Source organism: Clarias gariepinus, chromosome 23 (assembly GCF_024256425.1).
Source record: "Clarias gariepinus isolate MV-2021 ecotype Netherlands chromosome 23, CGAR_prim_01v2, whole genome shotgun sequence".
NCBI lineage: Eukaryota > Metazoa > Chordata > Actinopteri > Siluriformes > Clariidae > Clarias > Clarias gariepinus.
This window is the reverse complement of record NC_071122.1, coordinates 17331588-17348410: the sequence shown is the minus strand read 5'-3', so window position 1 is coordinate 17348410 and position 16823 is coordinate 17331588. Positions and strand designations below refer to the sequence as shown.

The window sequence follows — 16823 nt, the reverse complement described above, 5'->3', positions numbered from 1 at the left end:
ACTGCTGTTACATACATATGTTTTTGTCTATGTGTGGTTAAAAAACAATAATAATAGAAACTTTCCAACCCACAATTTCTTTTTTTTGTGCAAAGATATACAATATGTCTACTGTACATATTTTGCGTATTTACAGTATTTGGTTTTGGGAACCTGAGACAATGACCACTGTTGATGAGAATATTTTGGATACCTCCCAGAGCCCATGTAAGTTGACATATGAAGCAATATTTTAAATAAGTACTCCCATTGTACAGTCATCTTCCTCTGAAATATTTACTTGAATTTGATGTTGGTTTTGAGTGAGAAGGAACCATGGTAATTTTCTGGTGTATACCGTACAGTACAGTACAGCTATAATACAGCTATATACTGTACATATAGTGTTTTGTTTCTCCTGTCCAGGCTACAATATCACAATCAACAGGACATCCATAAAAGGGTGTTCAGAGATGAGTTTTACACTCACACCACTAGGAGGGGATAGCCTGGCAAAAGTGCTCGCTGACTCCCAGGCAGCAGTACAGACTTCCTGTAGCAGTATGCTTCCAAGTAATGACGATTAGATGCTCATGGCATGTTAGGAGCTAAGGCATTTACTGTATCACTACCAAAACAGACATACCTGAAGACTTTTCTCTGTCCTGACAATTAGGTGGGATAAGATAAGATGAGATAAGATAAGATATACGTTTATTCATCCCACAGTGGGGAAATTTCTATGTTACAACGGCAAAGAAAAATGTGCAAAAATGAAGCAGACATAGTACAAATATGCATACAGTACAGTGTATAAATCTAAAAGAAAAGAAACAAATAATACAGTACTTACACATGCAAACTAATTGCACTACTGTAGGTAATACTGCACAGATTAAAATGGTATAACAGTGTGCATTATGGTGACTGGTGAATTAACTTTTCTGTAATAACAAATCGCTATACTGACTTGATGATAATGATAATAATAATAATATTTATGGTATTCTTCAACCTTTTCCTATCTGTGCTATGTTTTTAATACATAGCACTTCTTTAAGTTCCCCTGGATAAGTAATGTAAACTTAAATGTAAGTAGATCTATGCATCACTACCAATATTAATCTCAGTCAGCTAAATGCAACAGAGAAGTGTATATAACAAGAAATGCTGTCTCAAGTGAAATAATACAATATAATGGTACGTTTTAAGGAGCAGGGCTTAAAGAGACCCAGATAGCACTGCTTTGTTGGCCCAACGTCAGAAAATTTTGTGACCTTTTGTCAGTGTTCTGAATCCTGTCCAAAGTTGGGCAAACGGCAATGCATTCGTTTATGCAACGTCATTTTGTCTGTTGGCAATCTGTTGGCCTATTGGTGGGGCCAAAGATACTGTAGGTTGGCCCAACATTGATTTAGTAGATAACGGCAAGGTTGAAAATTGTAATGAACGCTAGCGTGGTTGAACACAAACATTTTTATGCTGCCAAAAGACTTTTAACAATATTACTGGAGATATATTGTTATATATGTCCTATTATTATAAATTATATCTAAATAGATTCGCTATAATGTCAGCTAAACAATGGTGATAATATGTAGTTATTCAAGGAATTTTTTTCTTTTCTTATGTTTTCTAAAATGATAAGTGTTAAATTCATTGTACTTGCTGAACTGTGAACACTGTCAAACAGGTCACTAGACGGTGCTTATCGCTAAGGAGGAAACTAAAAGCCCACAGAGGCCAGGTGCTGCTGATTAAGTCCTGCAACCAAGCTAAACACAAGCTAAATTTTTTTGCCTCTTTGCTCCTAACTACAGGTGGATTAATATTCCTCCAAATACTCTTGAGTAAGACATAAGAGTGTAAAAAATATGTGGTGGTAACATGAAAACAGTTACTGTAGCAGTTAGCAGTTTTGCTGTAATGTGGTAAGAAATATGTTTAGCTATGCACTATTACTGTATGCTAGGCTAATTGAGCTGTTGTCAGTGAATACGCTAGCATACGGAGCAAGGTTAGAACCATAGGGATTGCTGCCATAGTAGGTACCAGAAATGGTAAAAGGCTAATATACAGTACATATTGTTTTGCTTTAGGGCACTGCATTTTTGTATGTTTATGCGGTTGTTGAATATATAAAGTAGTTGGCGTGTGAAACATATCATTTGACAATTTTGCTAGGTTATTTACTGTTTAAATAACGTTGTTTAGTCTGGAGAAATATATGTATACTGTAATACTGGACCTGTAGTTGAACTGAGTTAAGCCAAATGTGGAAAATGTTTGTTTTTCTTTTAATAATTGTTTTGGTTGAAAACAAATATTTTGAAGAATATTTATTGAAGTACATTTTAATGTACAATGCTTAAATTATTGATGTATTTACACAGACTAGAGTCACAGTTCCCTAAAGATGCTGTAATGTTGATGATGAAGATGATGATGATAAAGAACAGATGAGCTACAGTGACCAAGCTGATGGTGAATGATGATGAGGAAGATGCAGAGCCACCTGATATACCAGACAGTCTGACGCAATGGGTGCTTTGTTTGTACGCATTTATTTTTACCCAATTTGCTGAGAAAAAAAGTGCTTGTATTACAGTAGGTGTTTATTTTGTAGTTTATCATCATAATTGCTACATATATTTTCTTAGTTTGTAATCATTTTATCACATCAAATTAATAAATACATTTCTGGAGATATAAATGTGTTGTCTTATTATTGGCGATAAAAAGAGTGTAATTTAATTTTCAGTTTCCAACTTTGCCATTATCTACTGAACCAACACTGTGACAACATTGGGCCAACCTTGCCATTATCTACTAAACCAACGTTGTGCCAAGTTGTGATTATCTACTGAACCAACGTTGTGCCAACATTGGCCCACCTTGCTATTATCGATTGAACTACTCTAATGCCAGCTTATTTTTGGCCCTACCAATGAACCAATGTTGGGCCAATGGACAAAATGACATTGGGCCAACCACCGATGCCAACATTGCTCAATATGCACAGTGTTGGCTCTTCAGCAGTGTGCTATCTGGGTAGTTGAGAATAACAGAACCTTGAGTTTCCATATAATAATAGTTAAAAAAAAAAACATTAATTTCCACTTTTTCACACTATTTTCCCCTAATGGAACCTCAATGATTATATTTACACTGGTGGACAGTGAGTCCATAGAATTGCCATGTTTTCTTTGGGCTCTGAGTTTTCCTCCAAAAACATTCCTGTGGGTGGATAAGCGATGCTATATTGCACCAAACTGTGAATAAGCGAGTGTGTATGTGTGTGTGTTTGTGTGGTGCTCTGATGAACTGATGTCCCATTCAGGGTGAAGTCTCATATTGCTACCCAGTGTTCCTTTGATCAGAACCAGATCCATTGCAACGTTCATGGGTAAATGCTGCATGAGTTATAAAAATCTGTAGGGTTTTACATAACTTCTGCATAGACAACATTTTCACATTATTGCATCATTAAATAAAATCACATTTTAGTATATGTAAAGATAAATCAACAGTAACATGAGTTGTAATTGAGTTTTGTGATAAATTTTTGGCCTCCATATCTGTGTATGCACATATGCCATCAGGAGAACTAGATGTCATTTTACAGTGTGTGTTTGCATGAATATGTTCATATGAATGTATATTTGTTGTACTAGCGTCTTAAATGTATAGTTATAAGGCACATTAGGTGGTCCTTTTATTTAATAAATACTAGGAAAAGTGTTATACAAATGTCAAACTTTTAAACACCACAGCTGATTTGTGAGTGTGTGTGTGTGAGGAGAAATAGCTTCTACAACAGCTCCAAATAAGTTGGCATAAATTATGGAATAGAGTATTGCATTGATGTTTATCATTATTATTATATTAATAAAATATAAAATACAATTATAATATTAAAAATTTTATTATTACAAACAAGATTCAGGTGTCACTTGGATAACACATTTATAATGTGTCCCACCCTTTATAAAAGTTGACTATATATTCAAATGATTTGTTACTATGGCCGGAAATGATAATATATATTATCATATAATATATATCGATAATATATATATTATATATATTATCTTATCGATAATATATATTATATATAATAATAGATAATATAATTATATTTTTTCAGATGAAATTATAAGATTCATGAATAAAATGAAAAATGCAATTTTCAAGTTGCCGCCAAACATATTGCAAAAAAAAAAAAAAAAAAAAAGATGAACACATTCCTGGTTGCAGAATGTACTGTACCTAGATCCGCAATGCTTGCTTTTTACATACTTTGCAATTATGGAATTAAAACATAAATTAAATCATAAGCACCACGGGGTAAATACAGGTATTTTAAGTTTTAAACTTTAACCTTGTTAGGAATTGGATATTTGTATGAGATAAAAGATAAGTTTTTTTAATGCATGTTTCATTGAAGCCCAATAAAATATATATTTTTTAAATGTTCTTGTTAAGGTTATGAATGGTTTGCTGCATTTTCTTTCAGTTATGAGAACATACAGTTGGTTTGTTGTATGGTAAAACATAAAGAAGTAGGTGTGTAAGACTCTCTTTTTATTTGAACAAATCAATTTATCTTAAACACATAAAAATCTAATACTTTAAGTCTTCCCATTTTTTTTATCTTTGTATTCCTGTATTTCTCGGTGGCACAGTGGTTTAGTGTTTAGCACAGTCATCTTGCAACTCTAGATCCCGAGTTCGATACCCACCTCGGGACTGTCTGCACGCAGTTTGCATGTTCTCCCCATGCTTGATGGGTTTCCTCCTGGTACTGCGGTCTCCTCCCACAGTCCAAACACATGCAGATTAGGCTGACTGTGCCCACATTGCATGTAGTGTGTGTGCTCTGCGATGGATTGACACCCCGTCCAGGGCGTACCTCACTCTGGGATAGGCTCCAGGCCCCCTGCGACCTTGTACACCGGTTCATATAGGATCACCTTTTTTTTTTTTTTAATAATACAGCTTCTTATCTGGGCGGCACGGTGGTGTAGTGGTTAGCACTGTCGCTTTGCACCTCCGGGGTATAGGCCAGGCTCGATTCCTGTTCGCGTGTTCTCCCCGTGCTTGGTGGGTTTCCTACCACAGTCCAAAGATATGCAGGTTAGGCTAATTGGCATTCCAAATTGCCCGTACTGTGTGTATGTGCGAGTGCCCTGCAATGGATTGGCACCCTGTCCAGGGTGTACCCTGCCTCGTGCCCTAAGGCTCCTGGGATAGGCTCCAGGTCCCTGCGACCCTAAATATAGGATAAAGCGGTATAGACAATGAGTGAGGGAGTGAGCTTCTTATCTCCTGATTTTTTTTTTTTTAAATATTCATACGCATTTATATTTTAATCAGCTAAAAAGAAACTTCTTTGTCTTTCGGCTGTTCCCTTTCCGGGGTCGCCACAGCGAATCATCTGCCTCCATCTAACCCTATCCTCTCCATCCTCTTCTCTCACACCAACTAACTTCATGTTCTCTCTCACTGCATCCATAAATCTCCTCTTTGGTCTTTTTCTAGATCTCCTTCCTGGCAGTTCCAACCTCAGCATCCTTCTACCGACATATTCACAATCTCTTCTCTGAACATGTCCAAACCACCTCAATCTGGCCTCTCAGACTTTATCTCCAAAACATCTAACATGGGTTGTCCCTCTGATAAACTTATTCTTGATCCTATGATCCATCCTTGTTACTCCCAAAGAGAACCTCAACATCTTCAGCTCCCTTACCTCCAACTCTGCCTCCTGTCTTTTCTTCAGTGCCACTGTCTCTAAGCCGTGGAACATCGCTGGTTGGCTTACCACTGTAAACCTTTCCTTTCATTCTCGCTGATACTCTTTTATCGCACAACACATCTGACACTTTTCTCCACCCATTCCAACCTGCCTGTACCCGCCTCAGCTAAAATCAGCTAAAAAGAAACATATTTGCTAAATACAATTTCATTCCCTTTCATGTAGTGTCCGTAACTTTTTTTTTCAAGTCTTTTAATATGCTTCTAGAAGCATACACAAATTTTTGTATTAATACTTAAAGAAATATGAATAATTTCATTTAATATTAAAAATGCCAATTTTTTGAGCATACATAAAAATCATGTCTCCAAACGGTTGAAATTAGCAACTTGTAGGTAAGATTGGTCACTTTCATGTGGCATAAACTTCAGAAGTAGCTTCTTTGGCACACACATTTTTTGTATTATACAGTATGTATAACAAAAAAAAAAGTTTTTTTTTTTTTTTTTTAGCACCAATACAGTGTTTTGGCCGTTTACCCTTATTTCAATTTACAGCCTCCGCTCCAAGCCATGTGATGGCGCTACAGAAGATGTTGCTTTTGACACACTAGCACTGTGAGCTGAAGGAAGAAGAAGAAGGACGGTAGTAAATCCAGTCTATTGTTGTCATTAAGTTTGCTGCGGCCGGGCTGTTTAACGGCGCCATGACAAACCTGCAGCCTTTAAGGATTTTCCTGACGGAGCGCTTAATGCTGGCGGCTCAGGAAATTTTCAAGGCAGTGGAAGTTACGATTACTGAATACCACGACGAAATTTCCCGTTCCAGACAAGAAAACGAGCTGCTGAAGAGCAGGCTGCTGGAGGCAGGTATCCAGGTTTATCCAGGTGAGTCCGCTGGGTTTGGGTTCAACACTTTAAACGCGGCTTACTGAGTAGCGTACGCTTCTGGCTCGATCCGAAATGGCGACACGGTCACTATCTAAGTGCACTATGTAGAGTGTAGAGGAACTGTGTGTACACAGTAGGCAGGGTATTAGTCAGTAGTGAGGGAATTGGGACTCAGCCAAAGCCTTTTAGGTGATTAGCTAATAATTGAGCAGTGTGTATGTTATGTTTAAACGCACAAACGCTTGGAGAAGCGTAAAGAGATAAAAACACTACACAACCGCCAGGTGAAGGGAATAACACTGATTAACAATTCCATACCCATATAAACTAGTCACGTGATCACGGTCATTTATGCCTGTGTGGGGAGAGCAAAGGCTAGCCTATCTGGTCTGATCACACAGAATCGACAATGTCGCACATATTCCTGAAAAAAAAAAAAAAAAAAAAGTTTAGGCTGCATGTGATAGGAAGGTATACCAATAGAACACACAATGCTTCCAAAAGTGGCAAAGCAAAGTTGTTGATCTGTCCAGCCAACTACCCAGAGCACCCATGGGATGCACTAGACAAACAAGGCTGATCCATGGAGGCCACACCTCGCAACCCATAGGGTTGCACCCCAAAGGATCTGTTGCCAACATCCAGGTGCCAGACACTGCAGAACACCCCCTGAGGTCTTATGGAGTCATGGCCTCGAGGGGCCGGAGCTGTTTTGCTGGCACAGGGGGAACCTACACAATATCGAGCAGAATGTTTTTAGCTGTTATATTATGGCTGATAACATGATAGTACGTACACGTTATTGTTGTTGTTAGTCTTTCGGCTGCACCCGTCAAAGGGGTCACAACAGCGGACCATCCGATCCGCACACAACTTGGCACAGGTTTTACACCAGATGCCCTTCCTGATGCAATCCTCACATTTGATCCGGTCTTGGGACTGGCACTGCATCCGTTGGCTGGGGTTTGAGCATTGGGTAGGTATTGAATCTGGGCCTTTTGCGCAGGAGGTGAGATACCTACCACAAAGCCACCAATACCCTTTCGTTGTGTAAGCATACACTGATCAAACTAACTTTATAATGTTATGTAGCATCGATCGATATGTGCATATATATACTGATCAAACTACGTGTACTGTATATATTATACAGTTCTCCTTTGTATCATCAAAGCGGCTCTGACCCCTCTAGGCATGAACTCCACAAGAACTCTGCATGTGTGATTCGGTATCTGGCACCAGGACGTTAGCAACAGATCCTTTAAGTCCTGTAAGCCGCGAGGTGGGGCCTCTGTGGATCAGACTTGTTTGTCCGGCACATTCCACAGATCTGGGGAGTTTGAAAGGCCAAGTCAACACCTTGAACCACTGAAAGAAAATGCTGCTATTAGAGAATATGGTTGCTGTGCAGTAGTGTACTCGGTCTGCAGCAATGTTTAGATAGGTGGTACGTGTCAAAGTAACAGTCACATGAATAGCAGGACACAAGGTTTCCCAGCAGAACATTGCACAGAGCATCACACTGTCTTCCAGGATGCCTTCTTCCTATAGTTCATCCTGGTGTCATCTCTTGCCCAGGTAAATGACAAACACGCACCTGGCCATTTGTTTTTCCTTTTACTGATTTTGGTAGGTATAGTAATTACATTACATATGAAGATTTTAGTAACAAACTTTCAAAGGTGTTTTTTTTTGTGTCGTGCTGTTTTGTCTTGTCATTTGTTTTGTTCTGGAAGCTGTCACTAAAACAAATTCTTTATACGTGCAAGCGTACTTGGCAATAAAACTGATTCTGACATGTGTTCACACATGTTGTTTATTTATTAGTTTATTTGACAGAAACATGGGACATTAATTCATGTATATGTAGTTGTACCAGAATTAGCCAAATGTCTATTTTTCATCTACAGTCCCTGGATAATACTGATCTGTTCAATCGTGGAAGTTAGATCACATGTCCAGCGTACATTGTCGCATGCATGCAGCATGCATCCCAAGATGAAGCTGGTACTGCTAAGAAACGCTAAGCAATAACGATGGAGGAAAAAGGTGAAAAGATGGGCAGACATTGCTTTTAAAAAAAAAAAAATTTATACAAATCTTTCAACCATTGGAATGATTCTAAAGAACACTGTACTGTAATGTATTGTGTATAGCCAGTTGTGTTAGTATCCTATTACCTAGATAATGTTCGCGGACTTGGACGAGCAAATTGGATTTACGAACGAGGTCTCGGAACGGAACCCGTTCATATGTAAGGACTTGCTGTACTAACCACAGTATACTAGGAACACCCTACAAGACCTGCTGTTTTGGAAGTTGCTCTGATCCAATTATCTAGCCATAACAGTTTGGTCTGTGTAAATTCTCTTAAATCCTTACAGTTGTCAATTTTTCCTGCTTCCACTACATGAGCTTCTAAAAGTGACCGTTCACTTGTTGCATAATATATTGCTTGTCAGATACCATAATCAGTGATATTGGCTTCACCTGTCACTGGTTTTAGTGTTATTCTGATAGATGTAGATGACTAGCGAAAGAATAAAAAGCATAAGTGGAGTCACAAAACAGAACTTCTACATGACTTGTATATGTTATACACTGACTGAGAGAGAAATTATCTTTAGATAATGTTTTTATAATATTGAACCCTTCTGTTTCAGAGTTGCAGCCTGGCCTGTCTGTCTTCCACAGAGAACCCTGTGCTGGATTAGAGAGAAGAGATCCAGGTGAGAAGATTCATGTGAAGCAAGAGCCAAGTGCTTCAAGGGAAGAGCCACGAGTTCCACCTCCTCAAACAAGCGTGCCTGAAGAACCAGTTTCCCCAGCTGCATGTCTAGAGGATGAACAGAAAATTGAAGAAATGCTGCATCCACAGATGACGGACATCAGTGCGAGCCCTTTGCTTGAGGCTCATCAGTGTATGCAGATTAAAGAAGAAACTGATGAATCAAAATCTGGTTTGGGAACTGAAATTTTCTGCATGACGCAGAGCAGCACGTCTGATGATCTAAGCAGTGCTGTTGCCTCTAATCATGCCAGCGTGCTTGAGACACAATTAGACAATCTTTCCTCAATGCAGAATGCCTCTGAGGTAAGTGACTTTAATTTGTGACCTTTTAAGGAAGTCTGTGTAATGACTAGCTGACTCGAGTCTGCTTTAAATTCCTAAAAAAATGTTTTTTAGTGTGAAACATTTTCTTTAGATTACCAGAATCTGGCTGTGTTTTATTGTTGGATTAAAATCATTTTTGCTTTCATTTGTTTGCTAAAAAGAAAAAATAAGAATACCATGCTGATTTCCACTGAAGTGATAAAGCAGTTGAAGACATACACTTAAGGTTTTGTTCAAGTTGTCTTCATTTATATTAAAAAAAAAAGAAAGAATTACTGCTAGTGTATTTCATTTCATGTTTTCCTCTCCAGTGTGATTGCTTTTCTGTCTGGTGTAGAATTTTCTGCATGCACCACTGACACTGGCAGGTCAAAGAAAGATGTGATCTTTTCAGCTTGATTTTGTTTAGGAAGGAGGCACCAAAACTAAGCTTGAAGAATCCTTTGTTAAATATTATATTACCAAGTCAAACTACATATGAAAAAAATATAATGTAGAATGTAGTTTATAACTGATTCTGTGTTTTATTTTGAAGACCATCATGTTAAAGGTTGTATATGGGGCTGCATCCTAACCTTATCGCAGAGACAACCAGCTTTTATGCTGAAATATTATGGTACATAGCTTAGTTGATCATTCCATCACTGATTCAAACATAAATTCCACAATGCATCAGTTATCCTACTTATATGTTTGATTGTTTGATGTATATGTCCTACACTGTTTGATTGGTGACTGTGGTGTTCTTGGAAACTACTACATACTAAGCTGATTGCTTTTTAACATATTATGTGAGGTGACCATCCAAGTCTAAATATTTAATCTGATCCTTTTAGAGTTGGATTTTAAAAATGTTTTGCATTTCAACCCAAACCTGGTTGCTTTTTTGATAGCTCTATTGCTCTTTGATAATGCATGATGATTAAAATTTATCCAGAGTTGTGCATTTTTACGATTCCTCTTATGGTACGACCATCAGGAAGAGGCCATTTCGAGATTTTTCATATTGAACACAATTCGGTACCAGGAGACATCATACAGCAACATGCCAAGACAGCGAACATCTAGAAGGTTTGTATGATTTTGTAAATTTTGAAAACTTTTAAGTAGTTGCTCCATAAGGCTGTCATGTCGTAAACAATGAAAATTACACTGTATCAGCAAACCTATATTTTTACTATAGATTTAATAGTGAACTTTAGTGAGACTTGTTTTTAAACTGACTATTAATATTTGTTAATATTTTGTACAATGTAAAAAAGAAAATGTATTTTCATATCAGTTGATGTCATTAGAATGTATGTATTAATTTGTTCTATTCTGTTTTCTAGGTTCCACTAAGTAGAAAAAAATGCACTTCACAAGTCTACCCCAACAGCACTAGCTGAATCTCTTGTTAAAAGAAATGTGTGAAGTATGTTTACAAAAAAATAACATAATGTTATAATGATGCACAGTTGTATTTTTATTTAGTGCTCATATTGTTACTTTTTTCCCTGTCCTCAACTTGTGAGAGTATAATGTTACTATGCATGCACTGAGACATGTTGGATATGTTTTTATCCTGAAAGAACTCCTGGTGATGCAGGTGTCATACAACTTTAAATGTTCTTGCTTAAAAATATTCAGGATGCACTGGAGATCACAGAAGATGTCAGTGATGAATGTTGAGGAATGTGGAAGTAGCTTGGACGAAGATCTTCACCCTAATTGCACTTTTGGCAATGAAGATATGGAGATTGATGAATCAAGTATGTCTGGTGATTCAGATGTGAATCAAGTGGTTTTCGATAAAGTACCGGTACCAAACATAAGTCCTGGGCTGCAAAATCCAACAGACAAAGAAGAAGAGGAAGATTAAATAAATGTTTTCTTTGCTGCAAGCTAAAACGTTTTCATCACTGCTGTAAATCTTTATTAAAAGACTTAAGTATTTTTTTTAAAGCTTTATTGTGACGTGTGTATATAACATTACAGACCTTTGACGCTAGGAGGAAGTATTTAGAAAAAAAATACCATAACATTTTTTTAAAATACCATACCATAACAATACCATAACGTTTTTAACATTGATTTATTAATTATACTGTATACCAGTAAATTTGACAGGATCACAGGCACTCAAGGCACACTTAGGCCTGTGGTGCTAAAGGCTAGTCAGTCTGGTGGTCCTATTAAAAAAAAATGCTAATGTAGTGGCAATTGCTGAAAAAGCAAACTTGTGGTTTGTGGGGCTTAGCAGACAAAGAGTTCAAGGTTGTTGATCAGCCCTTCAAATTCCCCAGATCTCATTCTATCCCTATCTTGATACTTAAAGGATCTACTGCTAATGTGCTGGTGCCAAATAGCACAGCACGCCTTCAGAGGTCTTGAAGATTCATGCCTTAATGGGCAGAGCTGTTTTGGTAGCACAAGTGCAATTTTGTGCTTAATGTTTTTTTTATTTTTTTTATTTTAATGTTATGGCTGATTGATCATCCATGTGGGCCAATTGGTCTAATTTATATCCCCAGTAATTTCCCTTTAAAAAGAAATAGGTCTGGAATCGTATTATTGTTTAAATTCTGACCTCGCCATCTGCATGTCACAGAAAATAAAATATTGACCTTGCCTACTGTGTCTTTGGATTCCTATTCTTTGTTGACAGGAATGGAACCCACTGTGGTTATCTCCAGCTGTATCCCTTGTGTTTCAAGGTTCAATGTGTTGTGTGAGATGTGCTCCAAGATGTTTTTCTGTTTACAACATTTAAAAAGGTCATTATTTTAGTTACGGTCACCAGAGCAACTGTTTCATCAGCTATCTTAAACAGTAAATAGCATTATTCAGGACAAGTATGTATTTGTAAGCTTGTGCAGGCGTGTGCAAATGTTGCAAGCTCGCATGTGTTAATTTGCATGCCTGTAATATTTTAAGTTCTTGAGGTCCAAACAGCAGTCATGATAATGTTAACGGTTTACGCTGCTGTCCTTGTTTCGTAATAGTGCTATATTGCCTGAGGACAACCACTAAATATGAAACTTTTTCTTCATAAACTATAAGATTTGTAATGGATTTAAAACAAAGTAAATGTGTTTTTTTTGTAATATTTTTCTACACAGTTTTTTTTTTTCAATTATTTTTTTTTCAAATCCATTATAGTACAATGTAGCCTTGAGGCAACAAACTGCTAAACTTGATTTTGTGAAACAAATCTATTTCAAGTAGGAGTAAATGTATAACCATTTTTTTTTAAAAACCACTGTAATAGTATCATAATATTATACCATAGAGGCTTTTAAATGGCTGGTTTTGTAAAGTTGTTTCCATATGTAAGCAGTATGGATTGGGAATTCACATCGTACTTATATATACAATATTGTACACCATTCTTTTAGCTACCTTGAAAAGAATAAATCTCTAAATTTGAATGACTGAGGCAGATAGAAAGAAATAAAAAGCGCAACAAAAGGCTGCGTCCTGAATTTACAGAGAAAGAAAAAATATGGCTTCATCTGACACCTTCCTTACCGGACATCCTCACTAATGGTTTTGTGGCTGAATAGTAAGGAATTCCCATATTCACACTCCCAAGTTTATTGGAAGGATGACAAAGGGGAACAGCAACCTCGGGCTTCTATAAGTTAAGCAGCCCATATTTGGCAGAGTTAAAATTACATGTCTGCAGTTTAACATTCCATAATTCTGGTCAAAATGATTACTGCTTTGCAGTATTAATGTATGTAATTTATTTTTTTTTATTTTTAAAAGAGACTTAAGTCAATTTGTACAGCGATGGTAGGAGGAAAAATGGCACATTTCTAAAGCTGGATATGTGCAAGTTAATTTATCAATCATTTGTAGTTGCTTTTACATAGAAATGTGATATTCCTTAAAATCCAGTTTCATTGAAATCAAAATTTGTTTTTTAATTATTATTAAAAATTATAATTTATTTCATTGGAAGTGCTCTTTCCTTATACAGATGAGAATTTTCATCTCTGGTTGTGTTTTTTTTCTCGGTGGACTATATTAAATTTAAATCAGTTGTGCAAAAAAAAAAAATTAATGAACTGGAAGGTGGGCCAGAAGTTCTGAGCGTTGCCAGAGGTGGGCGAAGTACAAAAATTATGCACTTGAGCAAAAGTAGAGATTCCCCAGGGCAGTATTATTAGTCCAAGTTGGAATCAAGGAAATCCTCCACTTACTTATGTACTAGAGTAAAAGTACAGGAGTAATAGCCTTTGAATTTACTTAAGTATGAAAATAACAGGGCTTATATCAGCTCACAGTAGGCTTTTTCATTGAGTTTCTTGGCTAGTGCATTTCCCACCATTGGCGGACAAACAAAAATACCTTACTTATGCTGATCATTATAGTCAGCTGACTGGAGGGAGCCAATGGAAGCTAAGCTGGGATTTATAAAGAATGTTGCATGGCCTTCTCAATATACACTTTATACATGTTTATGTTAAGATATTTCTGGAGTTTTCTCTCTCACACACACTCTCTCTTCCTCCCTCTCTCTCTTTCTTTTTTTCTGTCTGTCCCTCTGTATGCTTCTGATTTCAACCATCTTTTGCGTTTAGGCATGTCTTAAAAGAAAAGCAAGCCAGGCATTTATGCATAATACTTAGCAGGTGGCGAACTTCCCAGTTCAATACTACACAGTTTTGTTGTTAGGTAGTGCAATGATATGTAGGAATGTAGTTAAGTAAAAGTACAAATATTTGCTGTTCTTTTGAGTAAAAGTGACATATTAAGCTAAGTGCACATACAGTAAGTAAATTACAATATGTGAAATATGAGCTTAAGTACAGTAACAAAGTAAATATACTGTTACTTCCCACCTCTGGCCATGGAAAAGTAAACTGACTTGTACACAAATCAGCCATAAAGCGAACACCACGGCTAGGTGAACTGAATAACCATTATTAATTACATACTCATAAATTGGTGACGGGAGCATGGGCACACATGGCTAATTTATGCCTGTGGGGACCAAAGCTAGCCCATTTGTTCCGTTCCTACAGAAAAGAGAATTTAATTTAAATTGCTGAAAAAGTTAATGCTGGTTATGATAAAAAAGTAGCAGAACACTCAGTGCAACACAGCTTGCTCAGCAGGCAAAGAGCTCAAGGTTGTTAATCCGGTCTGCAAATTCCCCAGATTTCAATCCGACTGAGCATCCATGGAATGTGCTGGACAAACAAGTCTGATCCATGGAGGGCCCATGATGTTAGCAACAGATGCTTTGGGTGAACCCACAGCACCCAAAGGAAGTGTTGCTAACATCCTGCCAGGCACCAAAGCAGTGAGGTATTGTGGAGTCATGCCTCAAGGGGTCAAAGATGTTTTTGTGGAACAAAGGAAACCTACCCAATATTAGGCTTAATGCTTTGGGTTTTGTTATAGTTGATTTGTGTATACAGTATGCTTGCTTTTATTAAATTAATATTATCATTAAAAAAATCCTTATGTTTTGGACTCTTAAACTAATTGCCTCTAATTGTTTATTAGCTTTTGTAAAAAATAAAAATAAAAAAATCATTAACTGAACTGTCTCAGGCTGTTTTCTGTGTATTAAGGTTTTTCCATTGTAAATCAAAACGTTTTTCTTTTGACAGGAACTTAAATTGATTCCTCATAGTCTGAAACAAAATAATTATTTTCCACTTGCTTTATTATTATTTTTTTTCTTTAAATATATTTAAAATCAATTTAAGTTTTTTAGTAGTAAATAGGAAATATTCCTCATGGGTTTACAACACATTTTCAAGAGAAAATTTGTCACACCCTAAAAAAAAATACAGTAGTTCTAATTAGAATAGAATCTATAATAGAAGTCGTAGTTAAAAAGACAATTATAGTAAATATTTGCTGCAATAATAAACTATGATCAAGTTTATTTTTGTTTTCCTAGCATTAATCTAATTTATAATTCAATTCAGTTTTATTTGTATAGCGCTTTTAACATTTGTCATTTTTGCAAAGCAGATTTACACAATCCATATTTAAGTTTGAGCAACAGTGGCAAGGTAAAACTCCCTGAGATGATAATAGAAAGAAACCTTGAGAGGAACCGGACTCAACAGGGAACCCATCCTCATTTGGGTGAAACAGAGAGCATGAACTGATCTGCATTCATACTGTGTGTTAGGTGGCAGGCAGTTCAGCCACCGTTGATGTTAATTAATGTTAATATGGAGTCCAGGTAGTTAGTGGAGGCTGAGGAAGACTTGTAGGAAGTTCCAGTTATGAACTATCGAAGTCAAGTTCTTAGAGAAACAGCTGTCAACATCAGTCGAGGCCAGAACCGTCTTCATGGTAGAGTGAAACCGTCCCCAGACACCGGACGCATCCCTAAGAGACACACTGGGCATCCAACCAGAAGCGGGGCACCAGGATGAGTCAGACAGGTCCAGAGGGAATATGGATCACTGGCAGCTCAGGAACGACATGTGTAGCTCGACAGAGAGAGGGAAAGAGAGAAAGGGAGGGGTAGAGAACAGGAGAGAGCAGAAGAGGAGAGATAACAGTTCACAGTCACACAATGTAAATGTATATTTAGTGTAGAGTGCAAGCAGAGACTCCGGCAGGACTAACTATAACAGCATAACTAAAAGGGAGAGCCAGAAGGAAACAAAGACATGAGGGCTCCCTGAGATGTAAACAAAACAATCACCTCACGGTCAACAAACCTGAGTGATTAATAAGAGTGGGGAAGACAGCATCTAAATATACCAGTTTACCATAATATTCTACGTCCATGAGTCCCCCAGATCTGCTCCTTTACCTACGGCAAATATATTTACAAAAATGCTTGATTAAATAATAGGTTTTTAGCCTGGACTTAAACACTAAGACTGTGTCTGAGTCCCGAACACTATTTGAAAGGCCATTCCATAACTTTAAGGCTTTGTAAGAAAAAGCTCTGCCCCCTTATGTAGTTTTCATTATACGTGGCACTGACAAGCAGCCTGCACCTTTTGATTGAAGTAGGCGTGGCGGATCGTAAGACACTAGCAGTTTACTCAGATACTGTGGCGCAAGACCATTTAATGCTTTATTTGTCAAAAGTATTATTTTAAAGAACTGAAGA

At 37.1% G+C, this 16823-nt stretch overlaps 1 protein-coding gene across 4 annotated transcripts in view; it reads left to right on the top strand.

Moving 5' to 3' along the window:
* Positions 1-6303: 6303 nt before the first annotated feature.
* The window catches only part of si:ch211-86h15.1 (uncharacterized protein LOC558435 homolog), a 30724-nt gene continuing 20204 nt past the window's right edge, over positions 6304-16823 (top strand). Inside the window, exons 1-4 of one of the 4 annotated variants that reach the window (XM_053483493.1) lie at positions 6312-6624; positions 9291-9721; positions 10722-10813; positions 11074-11764. In XM_053483493.1, coding sequence (XP_053339468.1) covers positions 6444-6624; positions 9291-9721; positions 10722-10813; positions 11074-11083 — 714 coding nt within the window. In that variant the 5' untranslated portion in view covers positions 6312-6443 and the 3' untranslated portion in view covers positions 11084-11764. Of the gene's footprint in view, positions 6625-9290; positions 9722-10721; positions 10814-11073; positions 11765-16823 lie in introns of those variants that run through there. The other 3 variants (XM_053483494.1, XM_053483491.1, XM_053483490.1) reach the window with 3 other exon arrangements.